Consider the following 26,856-nt stretch of genomic DNA (forward strand, 5'->3'; position numbering starts at 1 on the left):
GCAAGTCGGTAGGACAGAGGGGACAAATTTCAGTTCATGGCTGGCAAATCGGTGAATAATAGCAGAAGCAGTACATGCCGGGAGTTGAGGAAGTTTCAGCTCCTATAGTGCTGACGGAATTTATCTATCTGCTCCTGCTCTCCTGTCTGTCAAACTGCATATAGGCAGAAGAGAGCGATGATTTCTGTTTGGGCCTGGCAAACCAGTGTATAAAAGCTATAGCAATGCATGCTTGGAGATGAAGAAAGGACATTTATGCTCCTATAGTGCTGATGGAATGCTGATGAAGAAGAGCCACCCACCCAAAAGGCAGGACTTTGTTTTCTTTTATCCTACTGCATACTGGAGACCGCAAGGTGGCTTCTTCTATAGAAAGTCATCTTATAGTGTTTGCCCAGCCTTAGATTAGAAGTTTGTAGTCACACTTGTGAATCCTCACAGATCACACTGTACACTGTGAAGATTCTCTGGAATCGGAAGCAGCGGCCACATGACTGCAAGTATGCAATTTGCATACATGGGGTCACAAGCCAACTAAACGTGCACGGCCTTGCTCAATGCAAGTTTATTAAGCGAGGCTGGACACATCTAGTCGAATTTTGGCATGAAGTATCTTAAAGGGAACCTGTCACCCCGAAAATCGTGGGTGAGGTAAGCCCACCGGCATCAGGGGCTTATCTACAGCATTCTGTAATGCTGTAGATAAGCCCCCGATGTTACCTGAAAGAGGAGAAAAAGACGTTATATTATACTCACCCAGGGGCGGTCCCGCTGATGGTCAGGTCGGATGGGCGTCTCCGGTCCACTGCGGCGCCTCCCATCTTCTTTCCATGACGTCCTCTTCTGATCTTCAGCCACGGCTCCAGCGCAGGTGTACTTTGCTCTGCCCTGTTGAGGGCAGAGGATAGTACTGCAGTGCGCAGGCGCCGAAAAGGTCAGAGGCCCGGCGCCTGCGCACTGCAGTACTTTGTCTGCCCTCAACAGGGCAGAGCAAAGTACGCCTGCGCCGGAGCCGTGGCTGAAGATCAGAAGAGGACGTCTTGTAATGAAGATGGGAGGCGCCGCAGCGGACCGGAGACGCCCATCCGACCTGACCATCAGCGGGACCGCCCCTGGGTGAGTATAATATAACGTCTTTTTCTCCTTTTTCAGGTAACATCGGGGGCTTATCTACAGCATTACAGAATGCTGTAGATAAGCCCCTGATGCCGGTGGGCTTACCTCACCCGGGATTTTCGGGGTGACAGGTGCCCTTGTATCTGAAGTATCGATTCTTTTTTTCCCACTGAAGAAGTATGCTTGCTCTCAAGTCAAAAAGCTGGCCGCCGGAAAGTCACATTTTTATTCAAACGTCTAACAAAGCAACAAATCCACGAAACACAGAAGCAAAACAGGAACAAATCGGAAGCATTGACTGACAGCAGGCTCAGAATTAGGGCCGGCTGTCAGTCAGTGCCAGGGGCGCGATTACAGCCACCGCTATCTATACACAGAGCAGTGACTGAAACAGAGCTGGGACCACCCCTATGATTGGAAACCGAACGCTGCCAGGGGGATACAGTTAATTTCCTCCTGGCAGTGGGGCTCTCAGTGCAGCGGCCGCACACATTCAGAACACTATTTACCTGCAGATTAACCCCATATCTGTAGGTTCATAGCATTATTTTACAGGAAAGGTTTCCTTTAAGGGGATGTGCACATGACCTCTTTTCAGGTGAAGCTGCTTCAGGATAAAAAATGCGGGCAATTTACTGAAGTAAAACGTACATTGTTGCTGGTACATGAGTGATGCTGAAAATGTCATTGCTAGTAGAAAGAAATTCTAAGAAAATCTTCATTTTTAAAGGCAAATAAATGGAAATTGCCTATATACAGTATACAGTATGTGCATTTTTTTCATGCTGGTAATTTAGTTAAAGGGGTTCATCTAAATTTTTGCAATTACCCTATGTGACACCAGATTGCCGAATGCTATAATATCCACGCTGTCAGGATTTAGCTTTGTTGGCTGCTCCAGCTGTCGTTATGTGACCACAAGTATGTCATTTGTATATTGGCGGTCACGGGCTGACTTGTTCCACTTCTCTCAAGGGAATATTGAACGCAGCAGGAAAAGTTGGTATTTGGCGTTAGATCACAAGTATGCAAATCGTGAGCAAGCAGCAGAGCGAAATCCTGATAATGTGCATAATGCACATTGTCAAGATTCTGCAGTCTACAGTCGCATAGTGACTGCAGAAATTTACCTATAAAATCCCTTTTATTGGCTGTTTTGATTGTAAATCCAATAAACCATAGTGTGGTCTGTGACATTCACACAGAAGTGCACGTCGTTGTTGTCCAATAATGTCTCCTTTCATCCATACCATGCATGTTGTTGTTATTATTTATTATTATTATAGCGCCATTTATTCCATAGCGCTTTACATGTGAGAAGGGGTATACATAATAAAAAACAAGTACAATAATCTTATGGACTATCGGTGGTTACTGCAGGTTGTAGGCTTGTCGGACGAGGTACGCGTTCAGTTTCTTTTTGAAGATTTGCACATGTTAGGATGTGGAGGGTGAAATTCGTGTTATTCTGGGGCTTTGATATTCTGTTCTTTGTATACAGATTATTGTTAGTGCAGTCTTTTCGGAACCAGTATACAGAAGGAAAGATATGTGGGGCAGAATCAATATGGACAATGAAAAAATATACAGTAGTGTTCAAAATAATAGCAGTGTGTTCAAAAACATGAGTTAATCACAAAATCTTTACACGAGTTTTTATTTCTAGCATTGGGAACATTGCAAAAAAAAAAATAGCTGCATTTATCTTTACAAACTCACAATATGTACTATTTTTATGACGATGTAGCATTCCTGTGAATCACTAACCTAATTAGTTGTTTACCGACAATTTTTTTTAGAACTGCTCACATCTATGTTGTATAGTCAACCAACTTCTGGCCGCTGTCACCTGTTATTCCAGCCCAGGACTACACCTCACAATTTTTTGGCATTTGTTGGCTTTGCCTCAGAACCGTCATTTTTAATGTCAACCCACAAGTCATCTATTGGATTAAAGTCCGGGGATTGGGCTGGCCACCCCATAACCTCAACTTTTATTGGACTGGAACCAAGATTTTGTTTGTTTACTTGTTGTCTTGTTGAAATACCCATTCCAAGGTCATATCCTCTTCAGCGTAAGGCAACATGACCTCTTCAAGTATCTTATTTTATTCACACTGGTTCATGATTCCTCATATGCGGTAAAAAGGTCCAGCACCATAGTAAGAGAAACATGTCCATATCATGACGCTTGCACCACCATGCTTCACTGTCTGCAGGGTGTACTCTGGCTTGAATGCAGAGTTTGGGGGTCATCTGACGAACAGTCTGCAGCCCTTGGACCCAAAAAGAATAATTTTACTTTCATCGAACCACAAAATATTTCTCTTTAGGCCACTTGATGTGATCTTTGGCAAATTGTATCCTCTTCAGTACATGTCGTTTTTTTTTTTTTTAACAGTGGGACTTTGCAGGGACTTCTTGCTAAGAAATTAGCTTCACACAGGCGTCTTTTAACAGTCAGTCCTCACAGGTCACTTGAGACTGTCTTTGGTCATCCTGGAGTTGATCATTGGCTGAACCTTTGCCATTCTGGTTATTTTTCCATCCATTCGAATGGTAGTCTTCCGATTTCTTCCATGTCTCTCTGGCTTGGCTTTCCATTTTAAAGCACTGGAGATCGTTTTAGCTGAACAGCCGGTCATTGTCTGCACTTCTTTATAAGTTTTACCCTCTCCTATCATCAACTTTTTAATCAAAGTACACTGTTCTTCTGAACAATGTCCCGAATGACCCATATTTCTCAGGTTTTCAATGAGAAATGCGTGTACAACATGTCCTGGCTTCACCCTTAAATAAGGGCCACCTGATTCACAGAATGATTGACCTCACTAGTTGATCTCCACACTGCTATTATTTTGATCAACCCCCCCTTCAATTAATTATCCTAATACTCAAAAACCTGCAGATCATGAATGCGGAGTCTGCTGGTTTTCTTAGACTCTACTAAATTGTGTGACATGTGGTAATGTCATTTATACCAAACATCGTGATTAATCTGGTTAGTCACATTGGATTGCTATTATTTTAAACACTACTGCATATATAGATGTTAACATATTTTGATTGACAATTACATGAATAATTGAGGTGTTGTTTTGTAGAAACAGAATCACATATGTAAGCCATTTATATCGGAAAGATATTCAATGGGTTTCACATTTGATTAATTCTATCACTATACTGACTGCAATATCTCTGTATTTATGTCTAAATGGTTGTCCATATTTGATAATCCCATGATATTAGAAAAACCTTTAGAATTAAGCTCATCATATGGTGTCTCATTCTTGAGATCTCCAGCTGTCAGATGTAATCTGCAGACCTCGATAGTCTTCATTCCTCCACCCCGAGAAAAGCAAAGCATTACAGTGTGTTCATTGCCATCTATACGCTGTAGGGAATTTGTAGGATTTCTTTCCTATCAATTATCTAAACCAGACAGTCCTTTTAAATAACTCATTGACATATATATGTATTAAGGAATCCCATTTTTTTGGCCAGAGCTGGTACATTGACTGTCACTTTGGAAGACTTGACTTGTCCTGGATTACACAGCCATTGATTTTACTAGGCACTGTGTAATGTTTTAGGAGTTATTCCCAAAAAACCTATTTATACGCTATGTCCTTAAGATAGGAGATGACTTGCTGATCATTCAGGGACTGAACGGTGGTACCCCCAGCGATCCAGAGAATGGAGATCTGGAAACCCCTGAGAATTGAACTGCCTTGAAGATAGCAGATGTGTAAATGCTTGGCCTCTGATCTATTCATTGTGTATGGTACTGGAAGAAATGTCCGTTTTGGCTTTCTCCGGAAATCTTAGTGATGATGAATGGATCGGCAGTTGAGCATACATACCTTCACTCCACTGAAATGAGGGCTTCAGATCCCTGTTTTCAGGGTGTTGGAGTCTTAATCTTGCAATCCCTGGGGTCTCAGTGGTCAGACACATAGCAATCAGCAAATTCTTCCCTGTCCAAAGCAAAGGATAAGAATAACTTTGTTCTTTGGGAATAACTCTTTTATGTTCCTGTGGTTACCTTCACATTTTCCGACAGAGTAGCTGACTGCTGAATCCCACCACTGGGATGCTATATGGTCCGCTTTTGTAAAAGGAACTCTTCTAATAACTAGAAATTGTCCATAGTGAAGTACCCCTGTAACAAGACAATAGGAAGTTAGGAAGTACAAGATCACCATCCGGGGCACTTTTTTTTTTCTCAGATTATCTGGATGTACACTCTGTTAATGATTTATGCCCATGGAGCTCTTTAAAGGGGTTTCCCATCTTATAAAGTGATGGCATAATGGTGACACGCTCAGACACCTGACTGTGCGGGGAACTCCAGCTGACTCCACTTACCTGACACAGAAGTGGTAGTGTTTTGAGTTTCCATAGTCTACTGCTCCCAGCACTTCTGATAACATAGACTATACAACAACGACTATGTGACCGTAGCAATTCTCGGAGGTCACATTGTGAATCATCCAGTCTTGTGTTTCAAGTGTTTCAAGTGTTCCTCTCTCTCTCTGGTTATTCTCATTTGGGAAGTAATTAACATCCCTTCGCTTCATAGATTTTAATTTAATTTTCAGGCAGTGTAGTCAGACAAGGCGTACCTTCAGGGAGAGGAATTTCAGTGCCGGTTGAGGTGGTTAACCCATTCCTCCTGGTCCCAGAAGTCCATATTGGTACGGCAGTGTTTTAAAGGCGTTTTGAGAGGAGACATAATGGCTTCCTTAGCTTTTGCTTCTCTTTTCGGCTGATTTGGAGTACCGTAATTAGATTTGCCAGAGGACAGGTGAATGGGCACAGGTAGGACCTCTTTGGTTCTACTATAATTAACTAGGCTGACATCCAATTATTTTTCCAATTTCTGCTTTGCACTCATTGTAATTATTTCTGCAATCTACAGACAGAGGTTTATTTTTCTCGTCGCTGTCAAGGCGCCAGTCTGCCAAGTCTCTCTCCAGCCTTTCCTGGCAGAGCTGTTACATTAATCTGTTTGTGGGGCTTTTGTTGTAAGATGGATCCCAAGTCTTATCGTCATTTCACTGTTTAAATTGTCGATTATTATAGTATAATTGTATGTAGCTGTTTTTACAGACTTTGGAAAGTATAGAGTTATTCTCCCGTTCACGTCCGCATGTTTTCTTATTCTGTTGCTTGCACACAGAATGGTTATCTATACTCTATACGTTAGTGTTGTCAGTATCTGCGTAATTGTCATCTTGCTCCCCACAATACACTGTATTCTGCTAATAGAGAGCGGGAAGAATTCGGAGTTCAGCTCAGGAGTTATCCCACCAAGAACATTTACCAGCTAGCTACAGGATAGGAGACAAATGTGTGACCTGTGGTGATCTGACTTCTGGGACCGCCAAAGATTCCAGGAAGCCCCTTGCATGACCACTACTGAATTCACTTTTGTGGGTCTATGAGATTGTTGTACATATGTGATAGTCATCATGTACACTACCACAAGACCCCCATTATTGTGATTTGGTGGGGGTCACAGCAATTCAATCCCGATCTTGCATTACTTGCCTATCCTGTGTATCGGCGATAAACGTGGTCAGGTAACCCCATTAATGGAGAAGAAAATAAATAGTATCTCTAAATTGGTACTTGTCCTGTGGGGTACCATTCAATAGTCATATTTTGGGTGGAAGAAAACAGAAAAAAGAAAATCGAAAGTGACCAAGGGTTCAGGAGGAGAACAATATAGTAACTGTAAGATTTAGTTTACTATGCATTAGTACTGATGACATATCCTTAGGTCACCAATATCCAATCATTGGGGTTTCGAGTCCCGGCACCTCCACCGATCAGCAGTCATCAGCTCCAGCAGAGGCCAGACGGAACGGAGCAGAACGCTGTGGACGCTCCCGTGTGCTGTACGTCTGAATTATATAGCTGATCTGCAGTGTACATGTGTTTAATATCTGAGATTGAAATACTCTTTTATGATGTATGTCTGGTACTGATGGCTAATACTGCATGCACAGTCCAATGCTTTCCTCTCACTAACTCTGTTCTTTTCCTTCCTTCGTTCCTTTTCTTGTGCTGCAGTAATGTGGATACTAGAGAACTTTGTGGTAAGATCCCCCTTATGATCTATTATAAGACCACTATAGAGCATTTTTCCCTGGTGGACAGGTTGTTCCATAAACGACATTCATCACCTATCCACAGAAAAGGAGGAACGTGTATGATTGCTGAGGGACCTCCATCATTGAGGACATTGGGAATCCAAGGTCCCTTGAATATATGAATGGACCACAGTACACATACTTGACCACCACTTCTTTTCTCTTTTTTGTCTATAAAAATGGTAGTGTACATGAAATAGATAGAAATGGTGTGGTGGTCACACATGCACACCACGGCTCCATTCACAAATATGATTGAGACCTTTTATTTTTGTGATTTTGGGGGTGCCACCTCTCAAACCCCCAGCTATTATACTTTTATCCACAATTCTATGGACAGGCGATAAATATTTGAGATGACCCTTTTAAGCCCCTTCTTTATTTTTTGACTCTGGATGACCACTCCTATAAACCGTGATGGTCATAAAACACAAACATGCATGATGATCACTTAATGGGGTAACGAAAGAAGCAACTTGAAAAAGTCAACTACTCCTGTTGTCAGGTGGTTGGAACAAGATGTATGACTCTATGACCGCTGCAACCAATCATGGGTTTCAGCAGTCAATTGACCAAATAATGAGACAACCTTATTTCCTCTCCAATGGGGACCATCCGAGTGCATTGTGCTGGAGCCAGGGAGGGTTAGGGCTAATGAATATGCATCACTTTATCTATTTTTAACCCATCCCTTGCTTTTCTATTTTTTTGGTGGTGGTCAGACAACCCCTTTAACCTTGTACAGGAAGGTAAACCTATACTTAAGACTTTGATTCTGTGCTAATGTTAGTGAGCACTGTTGCTTAGATGTGAATTCCTCTCTGATCTGTCTATCCAAAGCAGTCGGGGGGGGGGGGGGGGCAATAGTTCGGATGTACCATAGTGAGACATTTAATGGATACAATAATGTAATACTGAATTACAGAAACCTTTATTGGCCACACAGACCATCAAACCACGGATGAAGACAGATCCTCTGCAGTATAGTACTGTTCTGGTGCGCCGCCAATTTCTGACCAGTTGTTCTGTTTTTACAGATTATTTTGCAAATCACATGGGAGATTATGAAGATGTTCTTTCTTCACTGGAAACACTCAATCTGTCTATATTGAAGGCAATGGGTTACACCAAGAAGGTGAGCCGTAGATTTCGCTGTCTTACAAGTCAATTTCATTCTGTCCATAAATAAGCCCAGATGTCTATCCGTACTCTTCTATGGTACGCAAAGGTGTGTCCAGTATGACAACTGCTTCATAAATGCGACAGTCCCACAAATAAAATAAGCACATATCTCCTGGACCAGCGCCGTCCAGCAATGTGAGCACTGTCTCTGTTGGCGCTCATGTGACAATGTCATGTGACTGCTTCAGCCTATCAATAGCCACTGACCGAGACGGCTGCAGCCCATCAACTTTGTAGTCCAGTCTTCACGAAGGGTGCACAGGAGTATGAGCCGCCAAATTCATTGCAGATGATACAAGACTATGTAAAGCAGTTAATACAAGAGAAGATGGTATTCTGCTACAGATGGATCTGGATAAGTTGGAAACTTGGGCTGAAAGGTGGCAGATGAGGTTTAACAATGATAAATGTAAGGTTATACACATGGGAAGAAGGAATCAATATCACCATTACACACTGAATGGGAAACCACTGGGTAAATCTGACAGGGAGAAGGACTTGGGGATCCTAGTTAATGATAAACTTACCTGGAGCAGCCAGTGCCAGGCAGCAGCTGCCAAGGCAAACAGGATCATGGGGTGCATTAAAAGAGGTCTGGATACACATGATGAGAGCATTATACTGCCTCTGTACAAATCCCTAGTTAGACCGCACATGGAGTACTGTGTCCAGTTTTGGGCACCGGTGCTCAAGAAGGATATAATGGAACTAGAGAGAGTACAAAGGAGGGCAACAAAATTAATAAAGGGGATGGGAGAACTACAATACCCAGATAGATTAGCAAAATTAGGTTTATTTAGTCTAGAAAAAAGACGACTGAGGGGCGATCTAATAACCATGTATAAGTATATAAGGGGACAATACAAATATCTCGCTGAGGATCTGTTTATACCAAGGAAGGTGACGGGCACAAGGGGGCATTCTTTGCGTCTGGAGGAGAGAAGGTTTTTCCACCAACATAGAAGAGGATTCTTTACTGTTAGGGCAGTGAGAATCTAGAATTGCTTGCCTGAGGAGGTGGTGATGGCGAACTCAGTCGAGGGGTTCAAGAGAGGCCTGGATGTCTTCCTGGAGCAGAACAATATTGTATCATACAATTATTAGGTTCTGTAGAAGGACGTAGATCTGGGGATTTATTATGATGGAATATAGGCTGAACTGGATGGACAAATGTCTTTTTTCGGCCTTACTAACTATGTTACTATGTTACTATGTTACATTGTGTGCACCTCTTAATGGATTTAGTGCACCTTTCCACTGCTGTTCTCCACCTTATAAAATGTACTCCAGACAAGAACTGGTCTTCATTTCTCAGCACAGACTGACTATTCAGGCCAAGTACAGGTGCTTGGTGCACCCTAAGGGTGGTCAAACGTTTACGTGCACCTTCCCGCCTATGTGCAAGTCTATCGGGAAATTCTGCCCAGAAAACTCAGCGCATCCGCAAGAGAAGTTGACATGCTGCAGATGTGGAACATGCGCCGCAGGTCAGTTCATACTGCGTCAAAAAGAAGCACAGCCGGTATGAGATTTCTAGAAATCCCATCCACTTTTCTGGAACTATATGACGTTGCGTTTCTGATGCATGAGAAATATGTCAGAAACGCACCAAAACCTCATGGTGGGAATCAAAGGAGACGTAGTATGGCAATAGAAAAAGTAGATGCACCTAAGTGTTTCGCCACGCCAGAGGTGCACCAAGGACCTGTTGTTTGTTTGAACAGCCATTCTATGCTAACAGACTTCTTTTAATTTATGCATCTTTTGTGGAGTTTGCCACCTTCAGGCTTAAGGTACCGTCACACTAGACGATATCGCTAGCGATCCGTGACGTTGCAGCGTCCTCGCTAGCGATATCGTCCAGTGTGACAGGCAGCAGCGATCAGGCCCCTGCTGTGCTGTCGCTGGTCGGGGAAGAAAGTCCAGAACTTTATTTCATCGCTGGACTCCCCGCAGACATCGCTGAATCGGTGTGTGTGACACCGATTCAGCGATGTCTTCACTGGTAACCAGGGTAAACATCGGGTAACTAAGCGCAGGGCCGCGCTTAGTAACCCGATGTTTACCCTGGTTACCAGCGTAAAAAAACAAACAGTACATACTTACATTCAGCTGTCTGTCCCTTGCCGTCTGCTTCCTGCACTGACTGCTGGCCGTAAAGTGAAAGTGAAAGCACAGCACAGCGGTGAGTCACACAGCGGTGACTCACCGCTGTGGCTGTGCTGTACTTTCACTTTACGGCCAGCAATCAGTGCAGGAAGCAGACGGCAAGGGACAGACAGCTGAATGTAAGTATGTATTGTTTGTTTTTTTACGCTGGTAACCAGGGTAAACATCGGGTTACTAAGCGCGGCCCTGCGCTTAGTTACCCGATGTTTACCCTGGTTACCCGGGGACCTTGGGATCGTTGGTCGCTGGAGAGCGGTCTGTGTGACAGCTCTCCAGCGACCAAACAGCGACGCTGCAGCGATCCGGATCGTTGTCGGTATCGCTGCAGCGTCGCTAAGTGTGACGGTACCTTAAGGCTCCTTCTTCTTTACAAAAAGTTGACATAGCCGGCCAAGACTGGTGTTTTTTTGTTTTTTTTTTAAAGTTGTGCAAACATTTTGCATCATTTTTAAGTGTTCCACTTTTGCCCATTTTAGAGAACAGAAATTTTACCTATAAAAAGATTAAGCTCATAAGTAGCCAACTAAAATATTTTACTGGATGACTAATGTGAACACCACCCTAAATTGGTGAAAGTGCATTGAAACGAATAGCATGTTTTCGAGGGTAATATAATAGTGAGAGGAAATTGTATATATGGGATAACATCTTGGCTACTGTTCATTATCGTGAGATTAGCTGCCACCGAGGAGATCATTGACCCTATTAACAGGGCTGTGGAGTCAGTAAGCCAAACCTCTGACTCCTCAATTTCCATAACTCCGACTCCGACTCCACAGCCCTGCCTATAAATGTACCAGATCAAAGAGATTTTCACAGAGCACATCACGCCTTCGTGACTTGTAAAACTTTTAATAATTTCATCTTTGAAAGCATACAATCCTTTATTACATAATCTTTAAAGGGATATTCCTGTCATTACAAGTTGTCTCCTACCCGCTAGATCAGTGGGAGTCTGTCCATTGAGTGCTGTCAGTCTGACTGCCGCTCCATTAACTGGAGCACACAAGTTCCCGATCCTGGCAATCGGTGGGGCATTAGCGATCAGACTCCGACCGATCTAGTAGTGATCATTTATCGTGTGAATATCCCTTTAGCTACCGCTGAACCTGTTTGTGGAGAGAACAGTATACATCAATGATTATACTGCTCATGTCTGGATAACTGTCAGTTTTTGACATGAAAATATGATATATTACCAAAAATGTCACCAGAAATTCCCATTGATGTGTATTGTTATGCATATAGCTTTATTATCTCACAATAAACATACGAGGGGCAGAGTGACATCTTGTATTACTAGTACAATGGACCGGATCTTGTAAAAATCTGCGATTTTCATGCATCATCCGTGCACCTACTGTCTATATATTGTGTCTTATTCATTGGAAAACCAGATGGTAAGATATTAGTTCACTTTTTATTATCATCCGTTTTCTCGGAGCTCTTTATTTTGATAAAAGGCATCCAACTGTGCCGTATAAACCTTATTATTCATAAATGCAGAAGAGGGAGAAATATATTGGGTTCATTGTGTACACATGGAAATGACGATGTGCTTCAGTCCACAGTGTTATTAAAGGATAAACTACTTAGTGCTGTTGAGGAACCTTCACTTTCCATCAGGGGAACGTGACATACAAGATGTACGGGGTGATCTGAGCTACGATATGATCCATTGACGTTACTGGCTAAAATCATCTTCAGGAAATCCTTTGTCTGCCGTCTAAGAACATTTCATCTCTGCGATTTTTATTATTTGTCGTGTAGTCATTGTGACCCTGTAAGCGTTCAGATGACATAAAATTGTGTGAATATGGGAACATCAATGCAAATGGTGGTTACCATTGTAGATTTGCAGCAATGGGGTCCTGGGCTTAAATCCCACCAACATCCCCTTGGAGCCTTTATACTCACTCTCTCTGTGTTTGGGGGGTTTCCTCCGGGTTCTCTGGTTTCCTCTCACCCTCCAAAAACATACTGATAGGAAATTTAGATTGTGAACACCAATGGGGACAGTTTTGCAGTGGCGGACATATCATTGGTGCATCCTGTGCAACCGTACAGGGGCCCAAGAGGTAAGAGGGCCACTTCCACCTCCACGGCAGCAAGCAGCTTTGTTACAGACACAGACAGGGGCCCATATATTGTTCATTGGTGAGGGGTTGTTGTTCTCCCACACCCTGGCGCCACACAAATAAATGGTGTCCCAGTTTGCATGTTCTGTAAGTACAGTGCAGTTCACTTACATTTTGGCCTCAGGCCTCTGTTGTCTCCACGGATCCAGGAACAGCCGCACATTCAATAGGGGACACACAGTTTGTTTTTACTGAACAGTTCAAGTACAGCCATCTTTATCACACACAATTTGGGCACCGCACCGTCCATCCTTTGCTTCCTCTACTCTGAATATCTCACTCCTGTTGGCACGTTCAGCATGGATTACCCCTACATTTGATCCTCCTGTCAGGCCCAGGGCTTCCCAATTCGGCTTCGCAGTATTCCGAGATTCGCACTATTATGCTCACACGGTTCCATGCCCATCTTCCACTGTACGGAAGGGTTGTTGGTGCTCTCCATAGCCCATGACTTGAGCCTTAGGCTCTGGATGTTGCAGGAATGTCAGTAAGGAGTTTTGTGCAACTTCATACCCCCGGAGCATCTATGCCCAAGCCGTGTTTCAGCCCACTGCATTTGAACTCGCCCTGGCAGCTGTCACCAACAAACTCTCCTCACTCGCTAGCTAAACCAGGAAGTTGTTGCCTTTTTTTCTGACCTTAACCCCTCTCACTTTGGGCTGGACCAATCACCAACTGTCTTTCTCTGTCTGCCCCAGCAGCTGATTGCTGGGCAGACTTCACTTTTCACTTATTTAACTTCAGTCACTACGTTCTAACAATATGCACTGAACTTCTTGTATCTAATGTGCTCCCAACTAACTCTTCCCCCTTTCTAATTTAATCTACAAGTCCTATGCTATGCTTTATATACCCTACACTTAACCCTAGACTTTCCCTATACTCTACTGTATATACACATGAATAGCATTATACATTAGTCACAATAATTACATTAATCACAATACACTAGTGCCTATAAAACTCTATATAGGTTCACATGTTAATACAGTCACAAAAATAGAATAAAACCATACCCTTAGTTCAAACACTGCTTAGAGAGGGATAGGCATATAATAGCCCCTGTCACACCCTTACACTTTTAGAGGACCCTCTTCTGTCTTTGTCTGCCACTACATTGATGACAATGTCTATAAAGTGCTGTGAACTAATGGTGCCATCTGTCACCCCCCTTCCCCCGGGACATATAGGACCTATTAATATGGGCAAACAGGTAATACAAATGTTACACTGGTCCTACCTGTATGTCTCATATTAACGGTCTTTGTGAGAAATCTTATAATCTTTCTTTATGCTAATTCCAAGCTTCGGGGCATGTGGTGCCTAGAATAAATCCCTGCCTCCTCTCCTCATTGTAATACTTACCCCCTCCCATCAGCGTCAGTTACGGCGTCTGAATCCTGCTACTGCGCTCTTCACGCCCTCAAAAATCCATACTTCATTCTCCCTTCTATGGGCGCTGTGTGAGGGGGAGGGCCAGGTCTAAGTTATGGCCGAGGACACCGGGGCATTTGTGCCCTGGCCTCCCATCACATGAAAATAGTGTCCATTACTCTGCATACCTGTGGCTTCACTTTCTGCGCCATCAGGGTCCCCTCTGCTCTGCTCTAGACTCCCTATAGACGGTTTTGCACAGATTGAGACACTTCATATCAACTTTCATATGAACAACTTTACTGTTTTCTTTACGTAGCACATCCATGTTCTTCACAGCATTTACAAGAGATTTCACATTGCACATTTCTTCCTTCCGTAATGTATGGTTCCTCAGCGTCCGCCATTTTTAGCTCTGGTTAGACCTTTCTTGTTCTGTTTCGCCACACACATGAGGTCAGTTGCCACATGGCGAGCGACCAGCATTCTGTACCATACTTTGCGATGACACCGCGTACTCCTGGTCCAAACTCACTGCATCTGAGAGTTTCATCAGCAGTTTTGCAATGGATCTGAGAGCATTATCCCATGCAATAAGTTGCCACATAATGGAGCCACCTGAGTCCCCGTTCTGTTACTGCTTCTGTCTTAAGTCTCCTTTCCTGCAGCTGTACTGGCCTACTGCTGTTCAGGCCTGGTGCTGCGGATGGCTGGGCCTCTCCCTTGATAAATGTTGCGAGGTCACTGCTAACATTCTGGGCTCTTAAGCCCGTGCAGGCGGTTTGGGCACCCTTGCCCAACTGCCTCAAATGAGGAAATCCTTCCTCTCTTAGCTGCAGCTGACCCTTCCTATAAATAACTATGTACACTATGCTACCCCATCTAGTGTTCCTACTGCACGTTCCCTATAATAAAACATACATTGTAAACAGCGCACAAAATAACATAGAAATACTGCAACATTGCAGCATATAAGGACATAACAGCAATTACCATATATCAAGAGTACAATGAGAACTGGGTCGGTTCTTAAAGTAGTAGGGGTGAGTACCAGTGATCTTCTGTGCTGGCGAGTCACTGTGACTTCCGGCGTGTGCGCCAATAAGATGCTCTCCCCACTTCCTCCCTGCACAGTCATCACTAGGAACCATGTGTAGATGGCCATGACTATGCAGGGAGAGTAGAGCTCTCTCCATACATGACAGATACTGACTATAATAAATAGCTAGTATCTGTTTCAAACAGCTGTGGCCAGAGATGAGTTCCCCCTGCGGCTGTTAATAGTTTAAACGCTGCTGACAATCTTTGATCGCAGCATTGCTTTACTATGGCAGTCATTGGCCTTGCTGAAGTGCCATGTTGCCGCTGTCTTGGTGTTCCTGTGAAGCTCATTTATATGTTGAGATTCAAAGGAGGATGAGATGTATACTGTAATATTGAGGTATTACAGTAAGAAATCGGTCAATCGAGGGCTCAAGTCCACTGAAGGGACTAACAAATAAGATAAAAAAATTAAGAAAAGAAAACTTGATTAAAAGATATAAAAGTTCAAATCACCTCAATTTTCCCTCACTGAAAGTAAGTTAATAAAAAAATATTGCCGCATTCATAAATATGCGATCTATTAAACTATAAAATTAATTAACCGATCAGACACCAGAAAATAGATTAAAACACTACACAAGTTTTTATCCAGTCACTACTTCTTCCTGCGATAAAAACATATTAAAACATCACACATAGCCAAAACTTATATCCATAAAATTGTCAGCTCGTCACACAAAAAAAATAGCCCTCAACCGGCCCATTTAATGGGGGGATAGCTCAGATCTCAGAGAATGGTGACACAAAACCGCCCAATTTTTTTTTTTTTCAAGTTTCTCAAAATTAATGACCTGGAGAATCATGATTCAGAGGAATTTTTTTTACCACAGAATGTATGGTGTAAAATTAACACAACTGGCGGCAATAGTAAAAAAGAATAATAAGGGGACAGGATGTCAGTGGCCCATCAGCCCAAAATGGAGCTAATCAGCAGGAAATAATGTTTATGTTCTCTGCAGCTTTTCTACCAGACCGACTGTTTCAGGATGATGCAAAAAATTATGCAGACTAACAAACAGAGCAGTAAGATTGATTTTTTTTTTTTATTTGAACATTCATTTCCAAATTTACCGCTCCTCTAAGGCCGGTTTCACACGTCCAGATAATTCCGGTACTGGAAAAAATCGGTACGGAATTATCCGTGTCCGTGTGGCCCTACGTTTCTGTGGCACATCAGTGTGGCACACGTGTGCCGCCCATGTGCCCACTGGATACCACACGCACCGTGCTGGGTACCACACGTACCAGCATCTGGTGCTGAAGCCCCATTCATATATTCCCTGCAGCAGCGTTTGCTGCAGAGAAGATATGAATAATAGTGTTTAAAATAAAGATCTATGTGTCCCCCGCCCTCCCACCCCCTGTGCGCCCCCCCACCCCCTGTGCGCCCCCCCACCCCCTGTGCGCCTCCCCGCTGTTCTGAAAATACTCACCCGGCTCCTTCGTTGGCTGTCGCTGCTTCCTGTTCTGGCCGCAGCTTCTCCTGTATGCGGTTACGTGGGGCCGCCGATTACAGTAATGAATATGCGGCTCCACCCCTATGGGAGGTGGAGCCGCATATTCATTACTGTAAATGAGCGGCCCCACGTGACCGCATACAGGAGAAGATGCGGCCAGGAGAGGAAGCAGCGCCGGCGAGGGAGCGAGCCGGGTGAGTATTTTCAGAACAGTGGGGGGAGGGGCGCATAGGGGGTGGGAGGGCGGGGGCCAGATAGATCTTTATTTTAAACACTATTATTCATATCTTCTCTGCATCAAACGCTGCTGCAGGGAAGATATGAATCGCGGATTCAGAACCAGTGGGGGGGGACAGCGCTTACTGTAGCGCTGTCTCCTGCATGGCACACGGACTGCACACGGACAACGTCCGTGTGCGGTACGTGTTTTACACGGACCCATTGACTTTAATGGGTCCGTGTAATATGTGCGCTCCCACGAACACTGACATGTCTCCGTGTTTGGCACACGGAGACACGGTTCGCAAAAAATCAATGACATCTGAACAGATGCAGTGATTTTTATGTGTCTACGTGTGTCAGTGGCTCCGGTACCTGAGGAAACTGTCACCTCACGTACCGGAGACACTGACGTGTAAAACCGGCCTAAGGCAGGTTCAGCAGTTTGGGGCTTTCAGTGAACAGTCATACAAGTACACAAGGGTAGACATCTTGTTGGATTCTGATTCTGTAGCCTCATCTAAAACATGCAAATTGGAAGATAACATGATAACATGCAGCCACATTAGCTTGAGTATTTTTTTTCGAGCACACCAAAAATACTCGATTAGGACACGAGTGTGTTCAGATAACACCTTATCCAAGCACGCTCGCTCATCACTTAAGGAATGTATCTAGATGTGTGGTGGGCACTTTGAACCTAAAAGTGCTTCACAGAAGTTTATAACGTTGAACTGTGAAAAAGAAGAAATACATTTTTTCCCACAAAAATGTTGGTTCTGCCCCAAGTTTTTTTTATTTTCACAAGGGTAGCAGAGCAAAATGGAACATACAATTTGTGGTATCCAGAGTACACTGATAACCCATAAGTGGTGAAAAACTACTTTTGAGGCAGAGCTCAGAAGGTAAGACGGTAAAAAACACCATATTGGAGTTTAAATTTTGCTGGAATGGTTGGAAAGTCCATTGTCACAATGGCAGAGCCCCTGAGGTATCAGAACAGCAGAAACCCCCCATAAGTGACCTCTCAATGAATTCATCTAGGTGTGCAGTGAGCATGTTGACATCACATATCCCTCACAAAAGTTTATACCATTGAGCGGAAAAGAAAGAATAATACAGTTTTTACCTCTAAAATTGTGTTTTAGCCCAATTTTTTTTTATTTTTAAAAGGGCTAATAGGAAAAATGAACATCTCAGTTTGTTGTGCAATTTCTCCTGAGTGCACCAATACCCTACATGAAATCTGGAACTACTTTTGAGGCACAGAGCAAAGCTCCGAAGGGACAGAGTGCCATATTGTAGTGCAGATTTTACTATTATGGTTTGTAGGTGCCATGACGTGTAGTCAAAAAGTTCTGTCTGGACAAATGGCAGGACTTGTGTCTTTTTTCTGTGTCTATTGTAGTCATATTATTTGTAAATTTGAGCCTGGATTTGAATATATTCTGTTTTTATATTTTGGCTAAATACCAGGCTCACATTCACTTTTTCTGGATTTTGTTAGGTTCTTTGGTGGAAGAAAGAACAAATCTGCAAAAGTGCATATATCCTTTAAAGGGGTTATGTGGAGAAAAACGTTATAGCCTATCTGAACGATAGCTGAATACATTTTTCCCCTTGTAGGTCTGAATGCTGAAACTTTCACTGATCGGCAGAATGGAGACATTTTACCCCCTTTAGAATGGAGTTGCGGTGTACAGGCTCATCCGTCACACTATTAATTCCCTATGGGGTTGCTGAGCATTGGACTTGGCTTTTTTCCGCCGCCCCATAGAGGTATGGAGGGAGTCCGATTTTCGACCTGCTTCTCCATTTTGGAATGAGAATAAAGTGGTCCCAGCAGTCAAACCCAACCGATCAGAAAGTCTTCACCTATCCTATTAACAGCTGTTTGAGCCATGTCATTATTTGTTGGCATATAAGTTTTGAAGAGGGTTATAGGATAATTTACCTTCGAGGAAACTACTTACTCAAGTCTGTGAAAAGACCAGATACATAAACCTCTATATAAAAAAATTCTGATGAAACCCGGCTCGCCAGCGTTTTGCTGCAGATTCGTACTTACTGGGTCATCACATGAGATATATTTAATCATTTGTCAGGGTCCACCTGAACAATGCACAAATTGCAGTTGTAGATCTGTCTGATCTCTGTAGGTTTGCAAAATCTGATTACAAAGTCGCCATTGGTGTCACCCAGGATATCCGCGCTACATATCCCCTTTATCAGCGGCAGCCCCCACAGATTGCATCTAGGCATTTGTTCCCAGAACTGCAGCGTCTGTGTTCTGTCATTTATTTGCAGTCTCTGCTGTTTCTCTCGTCTTCCTTTAGAAGAAAACACTTTGAGGCCTGCGGTGTCAGCGGGTCATGGCGTGGGACTAATGAGGACGCAGAACACGGCATCCTGTTATTCTGGGAAGCCTGCATACCCCCATATGCTGTACATTATTTAGCAGATGATGTGCCAATGTTGGCTGAGTACTTGTCAAATCGGCGTGGTTAGACGTTTCCTCAACCCATTAGACACGGTGACCTCAAAAGCTCTTGGGGATTTTTGTTGTTAAATTTCACTCACTTTAACAATATAATTTTTAAGGCTCATTAACCTGAAGATTGAAGCAAGACAAAGTTTAAAAAAAATGGCAATTAGTTCTGATCCCGAGGACTGTGCTTCATAAGGAGCAATGTACCACTGATTATGACCGCGTGTCGCTACGACGCCCAGACTGAAGGTGAGATTCCCTAAAATAACAGGCCTCGCTGAGGCTTCAAGCGCTTTGTCTTTTGCCTTAGAGACCTTTTAAGTCTACGTCAGAAGCCAACTATTACCTGCAATAATATTATGTACCCAAAATACAAAGGGTAATGATGGCAAGGAACAATCACGCAATTATAATGTCTTGTGACATGCCTCATTGACACGTGATGTCAGAGATGTGATTGTTAAATCTATAAGTTATTTCATAGTTGATAGTGAAGATTAAATCAAGGCTATAAACTCCAGATTACCCCGGGGACCCCCTGACGTGAACATGTAATGGATCGCAGACCAGGCCGGACTGACAGAGGAATTTTGTGATATGACAGGTTTATGGCCCTAGCCTCAGCATGACGAGAGAAGCAAGCAGATTACTTTAACATCCCTTGTCCCCCTTTGCAAATTATGAATTGATGTTTTTATGAATGGCATAGATATGACACATTTTCAAAGTCATGGCGAACACTACGTGTTGTTTTATGTCACTGGATGGTTGCGGCAACAACTGCAAATTAATATGGATCAGAGGGTTGATGCTCTCCATGCCATGTTTCCTATCTATGGAAAGGTAAAATTATGATAGGAAGCCTGACCGTAATATCTCCCGCCTGGGACCTCCATGGGAAAAGATTTTTGGGAAGTTGGGGATCCCATAATTCTCGAAAATTAAAGGCAAGTATTGAACTACAGTATGATCAGTCAGTCCTTTGAGTCAGATTGTGCTGTGGTTCTGTACTGTTACCACCCAAAAAACTAAGAGCTCCCCTTCATAAGAGACAGAACCAGCCCTTCGACATCATATTTAGTGTGTTTATATCATTATATATACTGTATTGTTTTGTCCATCTTGTAACATCTTTGTATATTTGTATAAGTACCTCCTTTTTGATTAAATATTAGTGATGACCGAGTATGCTCGTTAATCGGGTTTACCATGCATGCTCGGGTGGCCTCCAAATATTTTGGCGTGCTCGGAGATTTATGTTTTTGTCAACACAGCTGCATGATTTGCAGCTGCTGGACAGCCTGAATACGTGTGGGAGTTGCCTGCCTGTTAGGGAATCCTCACATGTATTCAGGCTGTCTAGCAGCTGCAAATTATACAGCTGCATCAACGTAAACTAAATCTCAGAGCAGTCACAAATACTCGGAGGCCACCCGAGCGTGCTCAGAGAAATCCGACTAACAAGCATACTCGCTCATCACTATCAAATATATAAAAATATAATCGCTTCATTCATTGGTGGTAGCAGCTAGTTCATTTAGTTATTGTGGAGTTTGGCAGTGACCATACTGGGATATATGTACTGTGGTACGTCGACTCTCTTTGCTGACAAATGAGGTATGAAGCATTTTAATTCACAAGGTTGATAGCTCACCTAGCACCAGACTCCTTATCTTGATTGTTGGCTTACTGTCTGTGTGACATAATGTAAGGAAATCAGGCAGTGAGCTATGAATCAAGCTAAAGAGGATGGTGCTGGGCAAGGAAACATCCTCTGGAGGTAGCAGCTTGGGATGTGCTTTGTCACATCAAGATTACTTAACACTCTATTTTTATATTTATTAAAATGTTGAGTTCTCAGGGATGCAACAACAGATAAAAGATATAAAGGTGTCAATGGATTTAGCTTTCAAAGGTCCTCATGCCCATATATATACGGTTTCTTAGCCAGGATAGCTATGCATGCTGAAACCTGATTATACTTTTCTCTGACAATATATTTTGCAAAAAGAATATATTAATTGGATATTACTTTTTAATACACCAATGTCTCTATTTCAAAACTCCCTTTCTCTGTTCCAGCAGCTCCACTTTCAGGTTAGTTCCTACACAGTCAAAGAGGTTCCTGCTCAATTCTCTATATGTCAACACATGATGACATTGGTGATTGGCGGGTCTTGACTAGGAAGCCTGTTGCTTTTGCCCTCTCTATCTAATCTGTGCCCCCCACAGTGTCCCTGATAGGCAGCCAATTAAATTACAGCGCAAATTCTCCTGCCAGGGTCTCATTTGCCATTGCTGCCCGCAGCGAAACCTCTATAAAAATAGCATCGACTTAATGTTAGTAAGGTGCACTCACTGCACGTCGAGAGCAATTTACCGAATAGAATTTGTGTAATTCAAAAAAAAAAAAAAAAAAAAAAGCCTGCCTGTCATTCCAGAGTTGTCTCAATCAAGTCAGAAATATATGTTGCCACGGGGAAAAATATATTACACAATGTAATTTCCCAATAAATCTTATAGCTTGCTTTAGTTTACTAACCTTATTAATTTGAAACTTGAAATACTATCTGATAAAATAGTTTTTTTTATAATAAAATGAGCTGTATATTCATATTAAAAAGAATACAAAATGATTTATAACAAACTTCAGAGCTTTTTATCAAGAGTGTTTTTATTATTTTAAACATATTGTCACGCCGTTAATGGCGATAAAGGGGCAGGACGGCGTACTGGGACCCGCACCTGTCCCTGCCACTATAATGGGGCCCTGACTTTCCCTTATCTCAGGGGTACCTATGATGGTTAGGAGGACCAAGCAGCCAGCGTATCCCTGTCTCCTGTGCAGGCCCTATAAATGGCCCCCTCACCCCCCAAAGGAGGTGGACTGCACCAGTGTATAACACAACAATAAACAGGGTATACAGACAAGGTAACTAAAAGTCTCAAACTCACCAAATGCTCACACAACCACGGAGAAGGAAAGAGAAGGAAAAAACTAGGAAGGAAAACAGGTTTAACATGCAACCAAAACAGCAGACACCAATCTCTGTAAATAAACCTCCAAGCTCCTAATACACCACGCTCCTTCAACCTCTAAGCCAGGCAGCTGAACTGACCACTGACAATAGCTGAAGTCAAGGGTCTATATATAGAGGAGGAGATTAAAAAATCACCTTCAGCTGAGAGACCCAGCTCACAGCAACTCAGCAACAAGATTAACTCCTGCACTGCTGGCACAAAGCAGCCAGGTCAGAATACAGGAGAAGAGCTTCTGTTCACTGTGTGTGAACGAGGCCCAGAGCGCTGCGGTTCTCTGGAACCTCTCTGTCGCGGTAGCCCCGTGACACATATCCTATAACTACTGTAATACAAACCATAATACAAAAACCAGAACCTAGGATTGTAGGGAAAAGGTATGAAAGAAATCTGATTGAAAATACAATACAATTAACACAAATGATCTCGCTCAATAATTATTGTCCACTCTGTATATCACTTAGTGACTTTTCCAAGAGAAGTATTCATCAGTTCAGTTTATTTTGATTTCAGAGCTTTTTATTAGTAGGGGAAAGAGTTATTTCTCCAAATTCTGTTGCGGGAGTGTGAGGAGGAAGATTTGATGTCGATAATAATTGGACCATTTGCATGTCCTCTCTGGACAGATTTTATTTTGTTCAGGGAATAGATGTCTGATAAACAGAAGGTCTATTCTTCAGAAGGATCTGTGTCTGAGAGAGGAGTCACGCGGCCGTATGACTCTTGACGAGGATGCAATGCAATATCCGGACTGGTTGTTGACTTTTCCAACCCAAGCATGACAGCATGAATTTCTATGCAGCTGTCCCACTCGGGACTCGGGAGGGAGAGCCGATGGCCAGTCCAAGCAATGTGTTGTGATCTTCGTCCGAGATAAAGTGCCGTCTGACTCTCTTAGAGAGAAAAAGGAGTTGTCCTTAGATGCCACATTAAGGCAATGGAGGGTGACATTGCTGTGGTTGAGTAGTCCAGTTCAGGGTCAGTGATTTAAAGGGAACCTGTGAGGTCCTCCATGCCTCCAGAACCACCAGCAGTTGTCTGCATACGTAATACCCCGCCTAACAGTCCCTATATTACATTAAATACATAAACAGATCTTTAGAAAAAGTATTTTTAAAGTATGTTTATGAAAGAGCTGAGTATATAGCCTTCTATCTCCATCAGTCTCATGGACATTAAATAAAAAGGAAAGGTGGATGCATGATTACTGCTCTGGTGATCAGTTGGGGTCCCAGTGGCAGGCTTAATAACCTTATTTTTTTTTTTTGGGGGGGGGCACTTATGTAAAGGGAATCTGTCAATAGGTTTTTGCTACCTCATCTGAGAGCAGCATAAAGTAAGAAAAGGGACCCTGATTCCAACAATGTATCCCTTTTTTCCTGGATGCAGCAGTTGTAACAGAGATTTTAGATGCAGCAGAGCTCAGAAAGATAACCCCGCCCACTCCACAGCTTTCTGTGTACAGTGTCTATTGACAATGAGCTGCTTATCATAGGATGGGGTGTGGTCGCACGACTTGGCAGGAGTCCGCTCATTTGGGCAATTATGTCTTAGCAATAAAACCTTATTTGTAAGCAAACCAAACACAGCCTGGCATATAACTGAATTCACTGTTTTAACCTCTTCCTTTCTGTCCTCAGATTGCATAGCAAAACATGCTGACAAATTCCTTTTAAAAATTTCAGACGTACTATTTTTTTATAGACATACTGGAAAAACACCATATTTCATTAAGATTATAAGTCATTTATATCTAGAGCTCAGGATACTGATATGTCCACATTAGTAGCATTTACTTCAAGTTGTACAATGATAATTGCAGTCATAATCGTGTGTACAATATCGTCCAGGCTAAAGTATTAGATGCATAACGTTTTGTTTTTCTGGATGATGGCGAAAAGTCCAATATTTTTACTGTCCCGGAATTTCTTCACAGTTGGCCACCCTGCCGGAGAATTGAGGCCACCAGCAAGCTTGTAGCCAAGTGAGATGGGGTTTCGGACGCTAAATCCTTTGAGTTTTTTTTGTCTTTATATGAAAACACTTGTAAATATTCCATACTTGGACTAATGGACGTCCTAGAGGTAGTGACCCAATTTGGGAGGAAGGATCCTCCTCTGAAATACTGAGCAAAGAGCTGTTCTTGCTGTGGTGGGATAAACGTGGTACCAGAGCGGACAACTTCTTGGGATCTTCAAACAGACTGTTTCACAAAGTAAGAGCATCCTCTCTGCTGCTAAAAGCAAAGCTCCGTGCAGGATATCAGTGTGCAGTAATTACATAGCTCAGTCACTAAATATTTAGTTCCCTTGGCGTGACAATGAGAAAATAACTGTCTGGCTGATTAGTAATGGGACTAATCTGCAGAATTACTGCCCAACCATCCAATGTGCCTAAAGGCCCATTTAGACCATATGATAATCAACAATGAGCAGTTGTAGGAATACTCATTTCCATTATTAGCCCATTTCAACAGGCCGACAAACACCAGACGTACAAGCAAAATGCTCATTTGCTGCTGATCGGATGATGTACTGTGCACACAGAACAATTTTATAAGCAATTGTTCTGTGCACATACTTGGCTGGAATGAAAAGGCCATTAGTCAATTGGCAGTCATTTAATGGCGGTATTTGGGCCAGGAATTAGTTCTTAGTGTATAGTTCACAAGATTTATGCTGCTCTCTAACAACCATAAAATGGTACATTAGATATGACAAATTACAGTTAGTAAAGCTAGAAAGTTTAACCCCAGTTACGAGTCCGAAAACCTCCAACCTCAGCTGTTACTATAAAAAAGTGTTACCCAACTCCAGTTCTCAAAAGCCACCAACAGATTGTTTTTGGGATTTCCTTAGTATTGCACCTGGGATAATTGCATCAACGGCATGAGCAATAATTCCCTCACCCACGGAACACTAAATCCTGAAAACATGATTTGTTGGTGACTCTTGAGTACTGGAGTTAAAGAACACTAAGTATCAGTTAGCATATCAAATAGAAAAAACCAGCGTGTGGAGTTTATAACATAAATACTAACTCAATTGTACTATAAGATATAGGAGGACAAGAGTTATTTGTAATAAAAATACCATTTATTAAATATAAAATATACAAATTGAAAACACAAAAAAACTGGCTAAATATAACATGTACTAAGCATGGAAATATGGAGGACAGTGTGATCCCTATGGTGTAGAATATGCAAAGGGGTCGTGAACCTGGGCTAGGCAAGGCAGCAATGGACCATGTCAGAAAGAAGTAGGTAATATAGTAACATAGTTAGTAACATAGTTAGTAAGGCCGAAAAAAGACATTTGTCCATCCAGTTCAGCCTATATTCCGTCATAATAAATCCCCAGATCTACGTCCTTCTACAGAACCTAATAATTGTATGATACAATATTGTTCTGCTCCAGGAAGACATCCAGGCCTCTCTTGAACCCCTCGACTGAGTTCATAGTAACATAAAATGGCGGTCAGTGGCATCACACACTGGGATTGAACCTGGGACGTCTCGGTTAGTTGCGGGACTCTTGACCGCTGGGCCAGACACTGAGCTAAATATGGAGTCAAATAGACTTGCACTGCATGTAAAATGACAAAGAGGATAATTCCTTCCTGTGAAATAGTTTAGGCTGTGCGTAAGTATCCCATATATTACAAAGAACAATTGCTGCCGAGAAACAAAGGGTTACATAGTAAAGAGTTAATTACCCATAGTATGCGTAGTGCCGTCCAGGACACGACCACTCTCCCCGACGCGCGTTTCGCGAGAGTGAATCTCGCTTCCTCAAGGGGGCGTATCAGTTGGGTATAAATACGTAGATTGACTAGGTGAGTCAAGATGAGAAGTGTAGTGAGACCCCATATAGGATTCCTCCCTTTTTAGGACATCCGTACTCAATAGTAAAAGAATCAAACATTTTTCCTCATAAAACTAATTTGTCCAACCCCATCTTTGACAATATACTGTGTATCTGTGACGCCCCAGGGTCCTGGTTGTCACAGTGACATTGCTTTCCTCATGGGGAGAGTGCTGTCACACTTGAAAGCGATGGAGGATTCCTTTTGATTCCTTTTGACAGGTAATCAGCAAATACAACACCGTTCTAACTCCAGGCCAGAAGGGGGAGCTCTACACCCAACTTAAGCGGAGCTGCTCTCTCTGGTTGGGAGGAGGAGTTAGTTGCTAGGAGGTTGGAATATTTAAGCAGTTGGAAGCAGACAGTGAAGGAGCACAGAAGGACTTAGGAGCTAGAAGAGGACTGCTACTGGGCCTCTCTAAGCTGAGCACAGAAACCGGGCATCGGGAGCCTGAGGTCATGAGGAACTAAAGGTCCCACGGCAGAACCGGTGGGCAGGAAACTGAAAGGGACTTGCCCACATAATACCTGAGGTACAGCAGTAAT

The 26,856-nt window shown here is 42.8% G+C and overlaps 1 protein-coding gene across 3 annotated transcripts in view; it reads left to right on the forward strand.

Annotated features, from left to right (window-relative positions):
- Window positions 1-26,856, forward strand: part of NECAB2 (N-terminal EF-hand calcium binding protein 2) — a 268,082-nt gene that overhangs the window by 159,746 nt on the left and 81,480 nt on the right. For all 3 annotated transcript variants that reach the window (XM_069740424.1, XM_069740426.1, XM_069740427.1), the window contains 2 exons: window positions 7,195-7,220; window positions 8,312-8,409. In XM_069740424.1, coding sequence (XP_069596525.1) covers window positions 7,195-7,220; window positions 8,312-8,409 — 124 coding nt within the window. The remainder of the gene's footprint in view (window positions 1-7,194; window positions 7,221-8,311; window positions 8,410-26,856) is intronic.

The sequence above is a fragment of the Ranitomeya imitator genome, chromosome 9 (genome assembly GCF_032444005.1).
Source record: "Ranitomeya imitator isolate aRanImi1 chromosome 9, aRanImi1.pri, whole genome shotgun sequence".
In the NCBI taxonomy this organism is placed as follows: domain Eukaryota; kingdom Metazoa; phylum Chordata; class Amphibia; order Anura; family Dendrobatidae; genus Ranitomeya; species Ranitomeya imitator.